This window comes from Aythya ferina, assembly GCF_964211825.1.
Source record: "Aythya ferina genome assembly, chromosome: 1".
Taxonomy (NCBI): Eukaryota; Metazoa; Chordata; class Aves; order Anseriformes; family Anatidae; genus Aythya; species Aythya ferina.
In genome coordinates, this window is record NC_140296.1 from 67189210 (window position 1) to 67205047 (window position 15838).

The following is a 15838-nucleotide window of genomic DNA, read 5'->3' on the forward strand; positions in this document are numbered from 1 at the left end:
TCTCACATCATACATATGTATACACTCAAATGCACGTGCATCATACACGATATGCAAATAACTCTAATAACACATGAATATATTCACATTAGGACAATAAGAAGTACATTTGCCCCAAATCTGAGTCTGTGGAACAACAGATTTGGCAGTATTCCCTCGCTTACAAAGGGCTGAACGTTTCCTTGTAACAGACTCGCAGAAAACACTCAGTGTATTCCCCCACACAGAAGACAGAGAAAATGAAAGACGAAAAGCTGTGGGGCAAAACCCCAAACCTGTCAGGTCTTTTTCAGTGTCTAAATACGGATTAGTGGAATATACTCATTTCTGAACCCTTTCTAGGCAATAATAGCTAAATAATAATATAATCACATCATAGTTGTATATAGTGGAAGAGCCATCACTGTGAAAATTGTAAGAAGCCTCTCTGCGACACAATGCTTGTGGCCAAAGCACCTACTCCATCCCTACCACCTCATCTTTGCTTGAGACGTCAAGAAAAACCAAGAGGCCTTCAGTGGGAGCCTTCCAAGGTATTACCTCTGGATAATGTCCCTGACTAGCAGTTAACTGCACTTGCTCCCGAATGAGAGCCAGGATCCTCAACTGCAGGCAGCAGCTGGGGGAGTCCTGACAAGGGGCAAAACCAAGAGACTCCTGCAACTTAGTGCGCAAAACAGCGCAGGAGGCTGCAGAAAGGAGCACAGCCACTGTACAGATCTGTTCTTGAGAAAAGCAGGGTTCATTTTTGGTAAGAATATTGATTTTTTTTTAAAAAGTGAAAATTAAAGAGCAGATAAGCTCTTCTGTACGACAGACAGGAGAATTTCTAGTAGTCTGGCAACTGCATTTTCAAACCCAGCAAGGCAATCATTTCTCTTGGTCCAACCTATCCATTCACGCTGAACTGCACAGCCTCCTGGTCTTACAGGAGCTTCAACCATGAATTTTCTAAGAACAAAACTAACTAAATAAAAATAAGATAGAAAGACAACTGCTTCAGCTCCCTACGGGCTCCACCAGGAGCAATATACACGTGTTTTCAGAGAGAAGGAATCCTTTCTCACACCACGATTGCATTAACAAATACAACAGAAAGGTCTTCTCCTTTACTAAATCATATTAGTCACCTTCCTAATAAATCTACCTGCATTATCTTCATTACAATGAGCTGTTGGATGTAAAAAGTGATTAAATCAACAGAAATAGGATCAATCTGATCAATTAGTTGAAAGGCCCAAAACCACCAATTCAAATCTCCTGTGTTTTTTGTTTTTTGTTTTTTTTTTTTCAAGAAATCTGGACATACACAGCCGTACTGATAGCTAACATCACTACCAATCCTAGCAAATTGATATTCAGACCCAATAGTCATGGTAAGATCCTAATCACTGGTTTTCTGATAGCTATATTGCCTTTCTTGGTTAAAAGCTGGAATAGTTGCATTAGTCTAAGTGAAGATTTTTTTAAAAGCTTATTTTCTCTTTTTTTTCCTTCCCTTGTGCTTTTATAAAAGCAAGCTGAGAAGTATTCTGAAGGTTACAGGATGCTCTGACCAGAGAAATTTAACTTCAAACACGAATACATCATATTCTTAAGGGTAGTGCAAATGCCATCAGGCCAACGGTGGTTTTGCAGTAATTAAATCTTTTGTTTGTGGTGAACTACGTGAGAAATAATCTTTGTTGAGAAATGTCAAGATGGGTACATTTTTATCTCCATGTACATGTATCCTGAAATCAGGAACAGGCACAGTTTAAAGACCTCCTTCTGCACTTCGCTAGCTCTCCAGACGGTGCTTCTATTTAAGGCAACACCTAAACTGCATTGTTCTGGATTATTACAATAACTGGGACATATTCAAGCATGATTTAAAGTACAAATGTTATACAAATTGAGAACACGAGCATCTCCAGTCAAACTCTTTTTTGCCTTTCTCTGAGTACCTACAGTACGCTGAAGTCCTACTCCTTCTGCCTCGAAGCTAGGACAACACAAGTCACAGCAATTTTTAAAGGTCATAAAATTGGCAGTGATCCATACCTCGTCCTCCCCTAGCAAAATGTACCTTCACAAAATAAAATTACTCTTACAAAGCATAAGAAATCTCACAGACTACCATCATTCATAGGTGTTCATGCTGCAAAGGTAAGGTTTCTGTGCGTTGATTTGTGTATTTTTTCTGTGAACAGGGCTCTCTTACTCTGTAATCGTATGTAGCATCTGGATTTTCATCACAGGCAATAACTTCTGGAGCCATCCAGTACGGAGTTCCAATGAAAGTGTTTCTCCTGCCAACTGTCCTGTCCAGCTGAGCACTCACACCAAAATCCACTGCGGGTGGGAAAAGATTAGAATAAAATCAGAGGGGAAAATAACGCCGTGATTACTTCTGTAAGATGGGCTGGAAATAAAACCAGGTGGAAGATCCACACGGGAGGACCATGCTGAAGAGAAGTATGATGATGAACACAGAGGCAGCCAAGTCACCGTGCTTCACTCGCCATGTGCTCAGGCCACAGGCGTCTGGAGACACAGCAGTGGTATCTGCAGTGGAGACACAGCACCTCTCCTGCACCTCTGACCTGTCTGTGCAGCATCACCTCCTCCCCAGACGGGACTGTGTGGCTACAAAATACTGTCTTGGAGGCTGAGGAAGGACCATTCCCTTCCTAGCCAAGCACCTTTGTCTACACAGGCAGGCTCTGCTTTCACGCCATGGGAAAACCACATGTGAACGAGTCTCCTTTTTTTTGGCTGTCCACCGTTTTTTGCTGTAAAATTGGACAGCAAAAATAATCTGTTGCTCGGTGAGCTGCTCCCTGCTCTGATGCACAGAGCAGATGTGTCAGCGGGAACAAAAGATTAAGATTATTCAAGAGGTGCTAACTTTGAGCACATAAGCACATGGGCTGCAATAGAGATGCCCGTTTCATTACATGAGATTTTTCCTCCCTTTGCTTTCTCCCCCCCCCAGTTCCACTGCTGTGATCACATTCACAAGCGTGAGAGATGCTTTTTCGTACCAGTAACTGTGTCTGCTCTAGGAGGGAGGGCTGTGGCAGCTCCACAGAATCCATCATTTAGGAGACACAGACAAACTGGTGGAGACAAGCTCTGTGGGAGCACCGGTTTGGGAGCTACTGTGCTCCACTTTGGACCAGAAGGATGAAAGCTCTCCAGAGAGCTTCCTCCTCCAGCAGCCAGGACATCTTCCTATGCCTCGTGCTGCAGGAAGGTGTAATGCAAAACAGAAGGGATGTGGGCTGGGTGGGAGGCCTTCAGCATGGCTCTATATTTAACCAAAAAAAAAAAAAAAAAGGTGGCGAATGCAGTGTGATGCAAATACAGAAGGTTAAAGTGTTCAGAAACTGGAAGAGGCAGATCAGAGAGAAAGAAAAAGAAGGATGTCCACTTGTGGAGGAAAGAAGAGGCGTGGGATGAGCACGGCTTCCAGCAGGCACGCCAGAGCTGGAACTGCATTTGGGACTGCATGCCACTGCTCCCTCGAGGGCAACACCCAGGCCACGTTTTTGTGCCCAGAGCCTGAACAGCAGGTGCCATTGTCGCTTAAGCCAAACGCAGGAGCGACTCTCATCACCTCCCGAGTCCAATATACACGGAGCCTCGATCCACACGAGAGCAGTGGCAGAGTGCACATGCTAAAGAAGGTGTTGCAGGGCCCTTAAAGAACTAAATTAATTTGGGAACATCAGAAAAAACAAGGCTAGATGACTCGGGAAGCGGACGTGCTTGCCTACTTACCAAGTTTCACTTCTGCGTTCTCTGTTAACAACACGTTCTGCCCTTTGATATCCCTGTGAATCACGTGGTGGGCATGAAGATGTGCCAACCCCTGCAGGAGGGAAAAGAGAGGAAGGAGACGACGTTCAGTGTTTTTTTGCTCAGCAGCAGACGATCCATGTCTGAAAGTCTCAGCCCAGTGACACTGTAAGTGACACTGGGGTCAGTGCACCTCGGTGGCACCTGACAGGCAGAGAATCCCCCTTAAAGGGATTGGAATTTAGGTTGGTAATGGGGTGGGAGGAAGAAAGAAGGAAGCACCAACACGCAGATACATCCCCTGAGAAGGAGGCGGGATGGTCGTGGGCTAGCACTGATGTTTGAGGGTGAGGGAATACCGACAGCAAACAAAAGCTGTGGAGCAAAGCTGGAGTCCTCTTATCTAGCTTCCATAATTATGAAGCCAGATAATTGTTCCTCGGGAAAAAAAAAAAGAAAAAAAAAAAAGTGAGCATTATACTTTCCAAAGGAAACAAAACCTCCTGGCATACGGTGCTTTTTGTTGAGACAGCACCTGGATGCATGCCCCAAAGTGTCAGCCATGTGGAGGGAGGGCCGGGCGAGACATATGCTGCGTTTGACTCCCTAATGCCATGGGTAGAACAATAGGCAGCCCTCGGAGCAACTGCCTGTTTTGGTTTCTCCTCGGCACTCTGCTCGGAAAACTCTAGTCTCTGGTGGGATCGTCTTGCCTGTTCGTGCTGCCCTCGTAGGCTTTTAATGTTTTATGAAAAATAAAGCCATAGAACCTTTACAGCTGCAAAAGGTTAAGGGAGCAGCGCTCGCTGTAAAGAAATATTTTCTAACACATGTTCTTCATTAACCGGCCGTTTACCAGTTTGCCTACAGAACCATTGGGGCTCTTTGCTTTTTTGGAAACAGCTAATGAGCACGGCAAAAAAATACAACCCGCAGCTCCTCCCTGCACATGTCACAAACTGGCGAAACGAAGGGGCAACGTCCTTGGTGCCGCCTCGATGCTGGCTGTTAACACAAAGTGTGCTCCTATTTTTCACGAGAAGGAAGGCTTTTCCACGGCTTCGCACAGGATGCTTTCTAAAGCCTTACGCTGCGCTGCCCCAGCCAGGGTAGATAATCACATGAATCACACGTGCTCCCCAGGGTCCGATCCGGTCTTACTGGAAAAACACATTCAGGTCCTCGAGAGGTTAGGATGAGACTGAGAGGCAACGTCTCGAATCTCCTGCAGACCCTACATGAGTCCTCTGAGACTGCTCTGACCACACAGGAGACTCTCACTTGAGTCTCCACCTGCGCAAAGCTTGGCACCTCAGCTCACTTAGCTCTTTGTTACACAACCTCTCTCTTCCATCACTGACGAATTCAGTGTCAAATCAGGTTTTGCAATGTGAACCGAGCATTCCTTTTTTCTAGATATTCCAGTTCCTGCTAGCAAGCATTAAGGCTCCTTTTACAAGTGTCTCACAAGAAAACAGCTTTCAGGTAACTCTTTTCTGAAGGAAAACCTTTTTTCATCTTCTCAGCAAGCGAGACTCTACCACCTTACCCAAGGAGAGCTCAGGATAAATGCAAGATAACATGCCATACCTCCGGGGCTGCACAGTTGTTCTCAAGTCAAGCGTAAGCTCAGCACTCAGCACTACAGCAGTTAGCTTTCCTCGCATTAAAGTATGCTGCTACCCATTTGACTGGAAGCACAACCAGCAGTAGGTATTCATGACAGTAACTCTTCTTCCTCCTAGTAAACAACGACTTAAAATGTGCCAGCCAAAACTTCAACAGCCAAGCTCTCTCCTAGCAGATGGAGTCTGAGCAAGAGACCACAATCGCATGTCTCCATCGTCTTAAAAATCACCAAGGCAGAGCCAACGTGCAGCACAGGCAACAGCAGCACTGATTTATGCGAGAGCCACTGGTGGTTCCCTTTAGCATGAAGCCCTCAGAACTTCATTTGTGATGAGGCAACTGAGCAGACACACTGTGTGATGGTACGGGTAGGAGGCAATTTGTTTTACCAAGAGGCACGAGGAAAATCGTACCAGATTTACTTAGCGCAGCAAACATGCCAACTCAAAAAGCGCTCGGACGGTGCCAACTGGAAATTAAATGTGAGGCGTGATTAGTTAAAGCTTCAGTTTCAGAAAAACTGGTACGTGGCATCCCTCTCTCCCTGAGAAACTTTTGCAGAGCCGTATGCTGGCACTCTGCGGCGCACAGCCGCACGCGGGACGGATCTGCCTGCCAAGCACATTTGGGATAGCCCATTCTGTACCCTCTCGTGTTAGGACACTGCTGCGACCTGGATCTTTTCCAAACTAAAAGCATCTTACAGGCACACGGGCACTGTTTCGCTGCTTCTCCAATAGGCAAGGGCTCTGGTTCTTATTGCTGGCTTCTCGTGACCAAAAATTGCTGCTCTCTGCAAGGCTGCTGTTACAGCGCAGCACGACGCACACAGCCCGCGAGGATCTGCACCTCCTGTCCTCTCTGCCAGCGTAGGAGATGAATGAAGTTTAATGACGTGGAGCAGACATCCATCCACTCCTACATGCTCTTCAGACAATGATTTGGCTAACAGGATTGATCAGAAACAGCTTCTTGCAGACCCACGAGCTAGGTTATACCTGCAAGATTGCCTCTGCGCTTTCAAGTGCAGCGGGCTGGTTTCCTTACCCTGAGAATCTCCCTGGAGATGTACGCTATCCAGTCTTCCTTCAGAGTATTCCCTTTCGTGTTCTTCACGAGGTCTGTGATAGAGCCTGCTCCACAAAACTCCATAACAAGCTGCAAAACAAACACCAGCATGCAACCACCATTACACACAGCTCCCGGCCGCCTAGGGAGGCAAAATCATCAGGCTGCAGCACTGATCTGGGAAACCCTCCCGAAGCACAAAGTATCATTTATTTTACCTCTCTGCCTGGGAAGTGGCTCCAAGACAAATGTCTCCAATGCGTGTCAGACGTATATGGAATATGTCTCACATTAGTTACCACATTTTCAAGGACTGATTTAATCACTGTAATTTAATACTGGGAATCTGGATTTGCTCAGCTATGCAAAATGCATTAGCAGTAACAGGAGTAAGAGCACATCCAATGCTGAAGGAATCAAGCTGACCACACCATTGCAACACGTCGTATTCCATAATTCCCACTTATTTATTGGACACAAGGACACGCACTGGAGTCTATACTCTGCCATTTCAAACCCAAACTTCAGTCCTCTGCGGGGTATAGGCAAGATGGGATAAGAAACATAATGGGTAAAATTTTCAAGTGCAGCTTTATTTTTACAGCCACGCACTCTTACTGCTCAGCTCCTCTGTGTTGTTCCCATGAAACATGTTACCATCCATCTGGGAAATGGGGAAAAAAGTTACTTAAAGAGCAAATCCATTGCTAATAGCAAATCTTGGTTCAGCCACCACGTTAGCCTATGTGATTCAGCTCTCTATCTGTTCCAGCAAGCACCAAATTCTATTAGTTTGTCTTTGCCTAATGCTGTTTCTGTCATCCTCAAATGATATCCGAAAGGGAAAGGCTAATGAACGTGCTTGAGAAATATTTGCTTACCCATAGCTGGTCATCGTGTCCTGGAGGACTTTTCTTAATGAAAGCACCATAATAAGTTGCAATATTTCTGTGATGAGAATACTTCTTTAGCATATTAATCTCCAGTTTGATTTCTTCTTCTTCATCCTTTGGAAAAAAACAAAAAAAAATGTGTTTAATACAACATGTACGTGACTTACTTCCTCTTTAACACAAGTAGTTTTAAGAAGTTTAATTTATAAAAGCATCATGCTCAGTAAGCACATCTCTGGTTCATGCCAACAAAATCCTGTTTCTGGAGATGGGCTGAAACAGACCTGTACTTCTGCAAGCCTGATAGAGGAGTATTATTGCCATCTTCCTCATTTTTTTTCCTTTAACTTTGAAGATTTCAACCCGTCCTATTTCAATGCCACTGGTGGGGAAGGGCAGGAGCCCACAGCAGGAAAGCAGAGGTGGAGAGCAGGAGCCCCCCTCCCCGCACCGACAAGGCGTTTGCCTCGTGCACGGGTTTCCTCCTCCTCCTCCCTCCGGCTCGGCGGAGGAAGAGCAAGTGCATCAGGAAAAGAGGGCCGGGAGCCCGACTGGTAAACAGGATGCCGCAACACAAAGGCAGAGGAAGGATTTCCCCCCCGCTCCTCCTCCTCTGCGAAGTGCCAAGCAGCAGAGAGCAGCTCAGGTGAAGGGAGGTCGTCTCTCTTAGCTCACCTAAGGGCAGCGGGAGCCCTCCTTTAGCACAACTCAGTTAAAAAAAAGAGCTCATTTGCCCATTTACGCAGCCTTGCAGCCCCAGGGGACAAACGTGTTCAGGAAGAAGCTGCGCCCCCTGGTCCCCAGGGAGTGTTTTGATTACCCCGTAATGTCAAAGCTGATTGCACGGGAACATTTTCGGCCGCAAACTTCCTCGCAATCTGCAGCAGGGCAGCAATCAGCTGCCCCACGACGAGGTGTGCACCACTGCGAGCACAGCTCCGTGAGCCAAAAGCTACTCGGGGCTTCCTCAGCTGCTTCTTGCTGTCGGTGCTGCTGTGTGGTGTTTGTTTTTAGTCCATATGCAAACAAAAAGGAAAAAAGATGAAGGAGTAGTAGAAGTGCACGTGCCCGCACGAGAAACTACCAGGCTGAGCTTTGGATTTCGGCAAAAAACTGCAAAGGGAGCTCTGCTGAACTGAATAGTTTGGGACTTGCTCCCTGGCAGATTGCTATCTGTAATGGGATTAATCTGCTGTTTGGTACCGACTCTTCAGACGAAAATTATTTCCTACCCTCGGCACATGAACACAATAGCCCTGACCATACAATGGGCAGGATGTCCTAAAGGTTGCTCCTGCTTATCTGTTACGGCAACAGCCAGAATGACAATGCTCAGACAGGATCTTTTGGGGAAGGGGGGAAAAAAAAAAAAGAGCAAAAAAATAAAATAAAAAGAGCAAAATTGTCGTGTTGCAGATTCAGGAGTGGTTTTGCCCTGCCCTGCCGGGGTTGGCTTCTCCCCTCGGGGCACAAAAGGAGGGTGAGGTCACCAGTGAGGATGCAGCCCCCAGCCCCGCAGATGTCTTGCATTAGGGCGAGATGCCTCCCGCCCCAAAATCGCACCGGATAAGAGCGCTTCCACATGGCCCTCCTGGCGGACACGTGCGCCCGCAGCCTGGCGGCACCCTCAGCCCCCAAAGTGCTTTGGGATTTTATTTAGGGACGCGGGGAAGGAAGCTCCCTCACCTCCTCCCTCCAAGGCAGGCTGACATAGCCCCCTGGAGGCACCGGGATCACAAAGGGAAGAATTAAAACTGACTGGGGAGAGGGACGGGCGCTCTCCTGAAGGGATACAAAAGTGCAGCCTTTTTTTTTCCTTTGGAGGAGGGAGGCAGCTGGCGAGCCCTTCCCGGGGATTTTACGCAGCTGGCATCAATTACCACTCGAAGCCATTATCTGCGGATACAAACTCCCATTGAAACCCTCTTTGTCTGGGCTGGTGCAAGGGTTTTACACTTCCCTGGTTTGTGGCAGCACGGCTGCTGGCTGGCAGTTCCTGCAGCAAGCCATACTTTCACGGGACGCACGTGAGCCAAGGGGGCTCAGAGTGGATTTCCTCATCCCAGAGCGTGTCTGTGGTGGCCAAGCAAGGTTAAAGCAAAAAAGCTTTTATGACGAAGGTACAAGCAAACTTATCTACCCTCCCAGGTGGTTTACATGCTGCCCTATACCGGTTTGCAGTGCCATACAAATGGGTTCCCTCAGTAACCTTCCTTTTTGACTCAAGAAATGAGGCAGCCAAACAGCTCAGCTCTCCTGTTCCAGAGGCCACGCCGTGATTTTAAGTTATTAGTGAGTGTTTTAACAATGCTCCCCTGTAGTGGAACCCTACTGTGAGGGGTGAAGGCAGGGAGCGCTAAGCCACCGCTCCCAGGATGGTGGAGAGGAAAGTGTTTTGCCTTCGGAGGCACCAGAGGTCCTCTCTTTCACCATCTTCCCCCATGAGGTGCAAGCTCAAAAAATAAAACAAAAAATAACAGGAGAGGCCCACGAGAAACCCAGTTTATTTTCCTTCCTCCTTCCTTTCCCTGCTCTTGTGTCCAAAAAAAATGTCCTAAGGGGCACCGAACGCAAACAAAAACCTCCCCGGATAATTCCCGACACCAACTTGTGCAAATCACCCTTCTCCTTGGGTGTCACATCCTCCCCTCTCCCTCCTTCCCCACACCCCAGGCCTGGCTTGTGTCCATCCGAAGCAGGATCCGTCCAGAGCAGGGAGAGCCTGAATAGCGCCTAGCACAATAGGTGACCTTTCCTGGCGCTGGGATCGGCACTATATACACTCCTTAATACAGTTCTCACACACGGGGGGGGACGTTTTGGCAAGCAGTGCTGCACACAGCGCGGTGTTTCACCCAGGAGCTCTGGCGCTGCCTTCAAGCCGGGCAGGAGATTGCAGTTCTGCGAGGAGCCTTAACCACAGTAAAACAGAGATCCCCAACGCTGGGCAAGGCCCTGCCGAGGTAGGAAGTTCATACGAAGCAGAAGGGTTTGTGGTGCTGAGAAAAGTAATCCTTCCCAAGGCCGCTGCGGTGTCAGAACAGGGAATGGGATACAAAATCGTTCCTCAAAAAGCACCGAGCACAGGCTTCTTGGGAGGGAAAGCCGGAGCTGTTCAAATGGAGACTTTAATCAAGGCGTGCAGTAAACATTTAACAAGTCCATATGCAGTGCCTCCTAAATCCTAACTTACAAGAGCCTCCAACTCTGTTACTACAACCCGTCTGTCCCGGAGTGTTTTACAGAGCCTTTGAGCTTTGTTACCCTCAAGCTAAAGACCTCGTGCGAGTTCATTTCCCTTCTGTCTCCTTCCTCCGTTACCTTTTCACCCCCAGTGTTCACTGTGCCTGTCCCACGGGACGTGCAAGGGCCTTCTTCCATGAACCCCTCACTCTTCCCACCATGGAAATGGCACCTTCATTTTCTTCACCACCCTTCAAGTCCATCCTCAACGTGTGCTTCTCCAAACACCTGCAGGCTGTTTGTGCTTGGGAAATGCTTGAGGCACGCTGTGAGGGTGCCTCTCGACTTTGCCCTTTGTCCCTGTGCGCAGCCCATGCAGAGAAAGCCCTTTGTGGTTTTTGGTGGTTACAAGCCTCCTGGAGCTCATCTTGTCACTGAGAGCTTCATGGGAGCAAAAGACACCTAGGGATGCTTTCTCAAGAGTGAAAAAAATCTTACTTTTGTGAGAACAGTCTGGGAAAACAGGCCTGTACTTATGACCACGTTTGGGTACCTTCGGTCACAAGATTTCCTCAAGCAGGTTAAAAACACACCTCCCCCCCCACGCCAGACAGAGGGCACTTTGTATCCCCTTGGCTCAGCACCCAACAAGGGAGAAAATGAGCCAAATCGCTTGGGGTGGTGCCACTGCTGAGGCTGCAGCGATAAAACAATGATAAAGTACGCTGGACAAAGAAGCACAAGGGACAGGGAGCTTTTTGGGAGGGCCCCGGCACTGCCTGAAGGAGCCTGTGAAGCAGCATTGTGCAGGCACACAAGAGGGGATCACGTGCACACGGGAAGGAGCCAAAACCCACGTGAAGACAATACTTGCCTGTTGTCTCTCCCGAGCCACCTCCCCTGCCAGTGACGGTGACAACAATATTGCCTTTCTTGCCCGAAGTGCCCCCGCTGCTTTCGCTGGTCACCGGATAAAGGCACCGCTGCTGACCTGCCCCAGTAAAACCCCAGGACACAGGAGGCAACCAAGGGAGGAACATCCCTTGTTCCCCCTTCTGTCCCCCCAGGACCTGGATGGCAGATCTCCTTCCCAAAGGGGACAGACACACACATCCTTCCCTGGGTGCGCAGTCCAGATGCTGCTGGGCCACAGCTTGGACCTGTTAAAGGTGCCCACATCCTATGGATTTGATGCAGCCAAAGAGACTCAACAAGAAATTAAAGTTCTGGTTAGAAACTAAGCCTAAAATTTCAGGAACGTGGGCAGAAGGCAAACATCTGGGAGAGGAGAGAAAACAAGAGGCTAAACGACTGGAAGCGTGCTTTCTATGTACAAAACTGATCAGAAAACAATATGAACAGAAATGTAAGGTGGGAAGGTAAAATACATTAAAAATGGCTGTTTTGGCCTAACACGAATGTTCTTCTATTACATATGTCATGATAACCTGTAATTAAATGAACACAAAATTTCCTTACAGAACAGTCCTTTGCTTCACACCCAACCGACCAACAAAGTCTAGAGATGAAAGGGGAAGAGAGATTTTTACAACCCCTCTTTCATTTTGTCTTAAAAAACTACCAACCAAACAAAAAACAACCAACCAAACAGCAAAAGCACCAGCCTTTTTCAATCATGAAACCAAAAGCTGTCACCACGCACACCCAAACAGGAGCAGAACAAAGGAGAACAAGGAAAAGTAATCCCTCTTTGGCACTTCCTCGGGGCTGTCTCACATAGATCCTTTATTAAAAAGAGATTGGGCTGGAGAAGTAGCTGAGGAGAAATTCAGAAGCTCCATCACACGCATGACAGCCACGAAGGGCTCAGTACTACTCAGTAAGTAATATTTAGGCCAGAAGAAAACACACAGATCTTCGAAACGGGGGGAGCAGACAGGTGATGGTACTCCAAAACCAATTGTACTTTAAGAAAGGATTTTAGAAGATGGGAGAGTGCAAACCAGCACCCCCACAACTGCCAGCAGCAAGAAGGTGGCAGCTACAAAGCAAGTAGCTCTGACCTCCAGGAGACAAAGTCCTGCCAGTACCATTAGGACAAGTCCCAGGTCAGGCACATGGACAAGTCCCCCAGCCCTACGTTGTGGGTACCCGGCGCCCCAAGCGTCAGCACAGCAACCAAGTGCCTAAAATCAGACAAAATGAACCCAGGCTTTGGCCATTAGTAACAGCAACCATTTGCTTAAGTGCCAGCTAACAGGCGCTGGAAGATTTCAAGGTTTATCATCGACTCTGGCTTTTGAAACCAAATCATCTGGTCGGTGGAAGAACTTCATAGCACGTTGCTGATCCTTCAGCTATCCGCATTCCCCAAGTCTTCCAGGCTTTAATTAAGTGAACCCTCCTCATTAAAATATTGCAAGGGCTGCGTTTTTTCTTTCCAAATATTTAAAACTCCGCGTGCAGCACTAACAAAGCCCTGCATTTTGTCCGAAAACGAGCGCTGAGGAAAGCCCTAAAAGCAGAATTACTGGGTTTTCTTTGCACCGCACCAAGCCAGCTGTAGGGCGTGAAATACTTCACCGAGCCCGTGCTATGAAGAAAAAGATTCAACACTTCTTTCTTGAAGAAGTCTGTCTGAGATACACCTGCCAGATAAAACACCATCTAATAGACAGCCTCGCATCCCCAAACACCTAACGTCACACGCCAGATGGGGAGCTCATACCCACGTATAAGGGCTGTCGTACGTGCCGCCTTTAACATAGGCTCTGGTTTACATCCACAAAAGGAAAACTTCAAATTTGGGGCTACGGGTACAGCCTCCAAAAAACTCCCTTGTAAGCAAGGACTGGTGTGAGATCATGAGCCGACTTATTCAACACAAGGTTTCTTTTGTGAGCCAGCCAAAATATGTAAATTACACGGGGCTAAAACGAATCGCCCGATCTGTACGTGTGTCTTACAAGCAGGTTTGAATGACACGGTGAGAACGCGCAAGCCCTTGCAAGTCTTAATTTTCGGGTAATCTTTGCCCGAAGGTTGAACGCCTCAGCTCCCCCGGGCCGGCGTTAGTCACCGCTCAGGTAACCCATGGCCTCCTCCTCTGCCCGACATGGCGACAGGGCCGGCCATGACAAGTGACAGCGGTGGGCCGAGGATCAGGCCTGGCCAAGCAGCTTTTCCCCTCACAGGAGGAGAGGAAGAGCTGCCAGGAGAAAATGGAGCTGTGTGAGGGGCCCCAAGAGGCTGTGAGGGGATAATGGAGGCTGGGAAACCCGCCTGAGGCGACAGCGGTGAAAAAGGCCCTGCAGCAAGGCTGGGTCAGCACCGGGAGGGGAAGGCTGTGAGGGGATGAGGTGATTGGCGAACACAGAGCAATAAAAGCATGGAGATAGGTGACTGGGCCTCAAGAGTCCAACGTGAGGCCACCAAGATGATCAAGGGACCGGAGCATAGCTCCTATGAGACATGCTGAGAGAGCCAGGGCTGCTCAGTCTGGAGGAGGCTGCGGGGGATCTCATCGATGGGATGTGTGCGTTAGATTGTGCCTCTAAAACAAATTCGCCCTCAAAAACACAGCTTTTTTTTTTTTTTTCAAAAAGGAAATCCATTACAGAACAATTATATCTGACTGACAAGATGATGATGATGACTGGGTAATTATTAGCTCCAATCACTCAAATTAAAATCTACCAGCAGACACACAAATGACTCGATTCACAGCGAATGTTTCCCTCAGCACACAGGAGGTCCTTCCTGAACCAAGACAGGAGACAGACAACCTCTATCAGCAGAGAATAAAGGCGACTGCTAACAGGAGGAATTGAATTTGGGGACGTCTGTGAGGGGCACGTGTCCTTTCACGCTGGTGCCAAACCCTCCCAGAGGACCGGTGACAACAGGGGCTGCCACCAAAAGGCTTCTCCTTCATATTGGGATGGGACTGCAGGGTAGGGAGGTACATCCACGGCAGTGCACGCCCTATAAGAAAGCTCTTCATGAAAAGGCTCGCTGAGGTTTGGATTTCCTCCGGTAGGTCCATGCTGACTTACGCACGGCGTTTAAAACCGCTCCGCGCTGCCAAAGCGCTGTAAGGGCCGTGCACTGCAGTGTACGAGTAAGTGTGGTTGGCACCGCGCCACGACGTCCAAAAATCATTTTCGTGCAGCTGCCAGCAGAAGGGAACTATATTCCTGGAGCAGATGTTTTTGTCGTCGGGGCTGCCAAGCACGCCTGGAAACCTCACAGCTGAGCGGTGCTGCGGGAGTGAATTGACAATGAACAGAGCCACGAGATGCTCGTGGCCATCTATCAGACGGGGCGTCACGGCCCCCTCTCTCCCTTCCTCCCCCTCTCGAGCAAGGAAGCTGCTGATAGCCGGTTGATTATTTACCTGCCTGAGAAGAAAACTCCTTCTAGCTCCACTGGGATGAATAAAAGCAATAAATGCTGGCAGAAAATATTACCCCCCAGATGTTTACCCTTAGCCAGGCAGGTGACAAAGAGACCATGATTAACAGCCAAGAAAATAGGACTGGAGCAAACATAAATGGCCATAATATTACAGTGCAGGTTTGTTTCTGCTGCTGGGCTGCAAACAGGCTTGTGGTTATTAAACAGTATTTCACCTCAAAAAGCAGAGCCGCTATGGCATCTCTCTCCCTGTTTAAAAACAAACATCCTTGATCCCAGCACAAGGCTCGCTCTTGAGCTGAGACCCTGGCAGCCCCAGCTTACAGAGGAAAGCTGCATGGCTGGAGTTGAAGGACAACAGCCCCCGTCCCAGCAGAGCTGCTTCCCAGGCGGGCTGCTTCACGCCCTCGTTTTCCAGCACTCGCAGCCTTCAGACGAAGTCACACCAGCTTGGTCCTCCTCCTCATTGCCACTGCTGAAAAGTGACACTCAGCAGCTTGGCTGCAAAGTAACGTGTTCTGCTGAAATCCTCCTGTGCAGGAACGATGTGACCTCCCTCGGAAAGGCTGACGTTTCAGCGTCCTCAGCCTCCAGTGGCCACGACGTCTCCTGTGCCAAGCCTGAGGGCATCTGCATGGGAGCCACACTCACGGCTAGTGTCTGGAGCAGCGCCTTACTCCAGGATGAATTCAGAAGTTGCATATTTATATAAAAAAAAGACACAAAACCCAACAGACGGCCTCTCTTGTCTGAATAAATAAAGAGCCTCCTTCTCAGGGACTTTTCCTTTAAAACAAAAGTAACGCTATCACCACAGGGTCTCCTGGGAAGATGATTCATACGCAGGAAAAGGACTGTAATTCTACGCTCGGGGCACTCACCCGAACAGATATTACAACTTTTTA

The 15838-nt window shown here is 48.3% G+C and overlaps 1 protein-coding gene across 1 annotated transcript in view; it reads right to left on the reverse strand.

The window, feature by feature from the left end:
- The window catches only part of MAP4K4 (mitogen-activated protein kinase kinase kinase kinase 4), a 136390-nt gene that overhangs the window by 49026 nt on the left and 71526 nt on the right, over positions 1 to 15838 (reverse strand). The window contains 4 exon segments of the mRNA XM_084526747.1: positions 2204 to 2334; positions 3766 to 3856; positions 6460 to 6570; positions 7362 to 7487. Coding sequence (XP_084382873.1) covers positions 2204 to 2334; positions 3766 to 3856; positions 6460 to 6570; positions 7362 to 7487 — 459 coding nt within the window.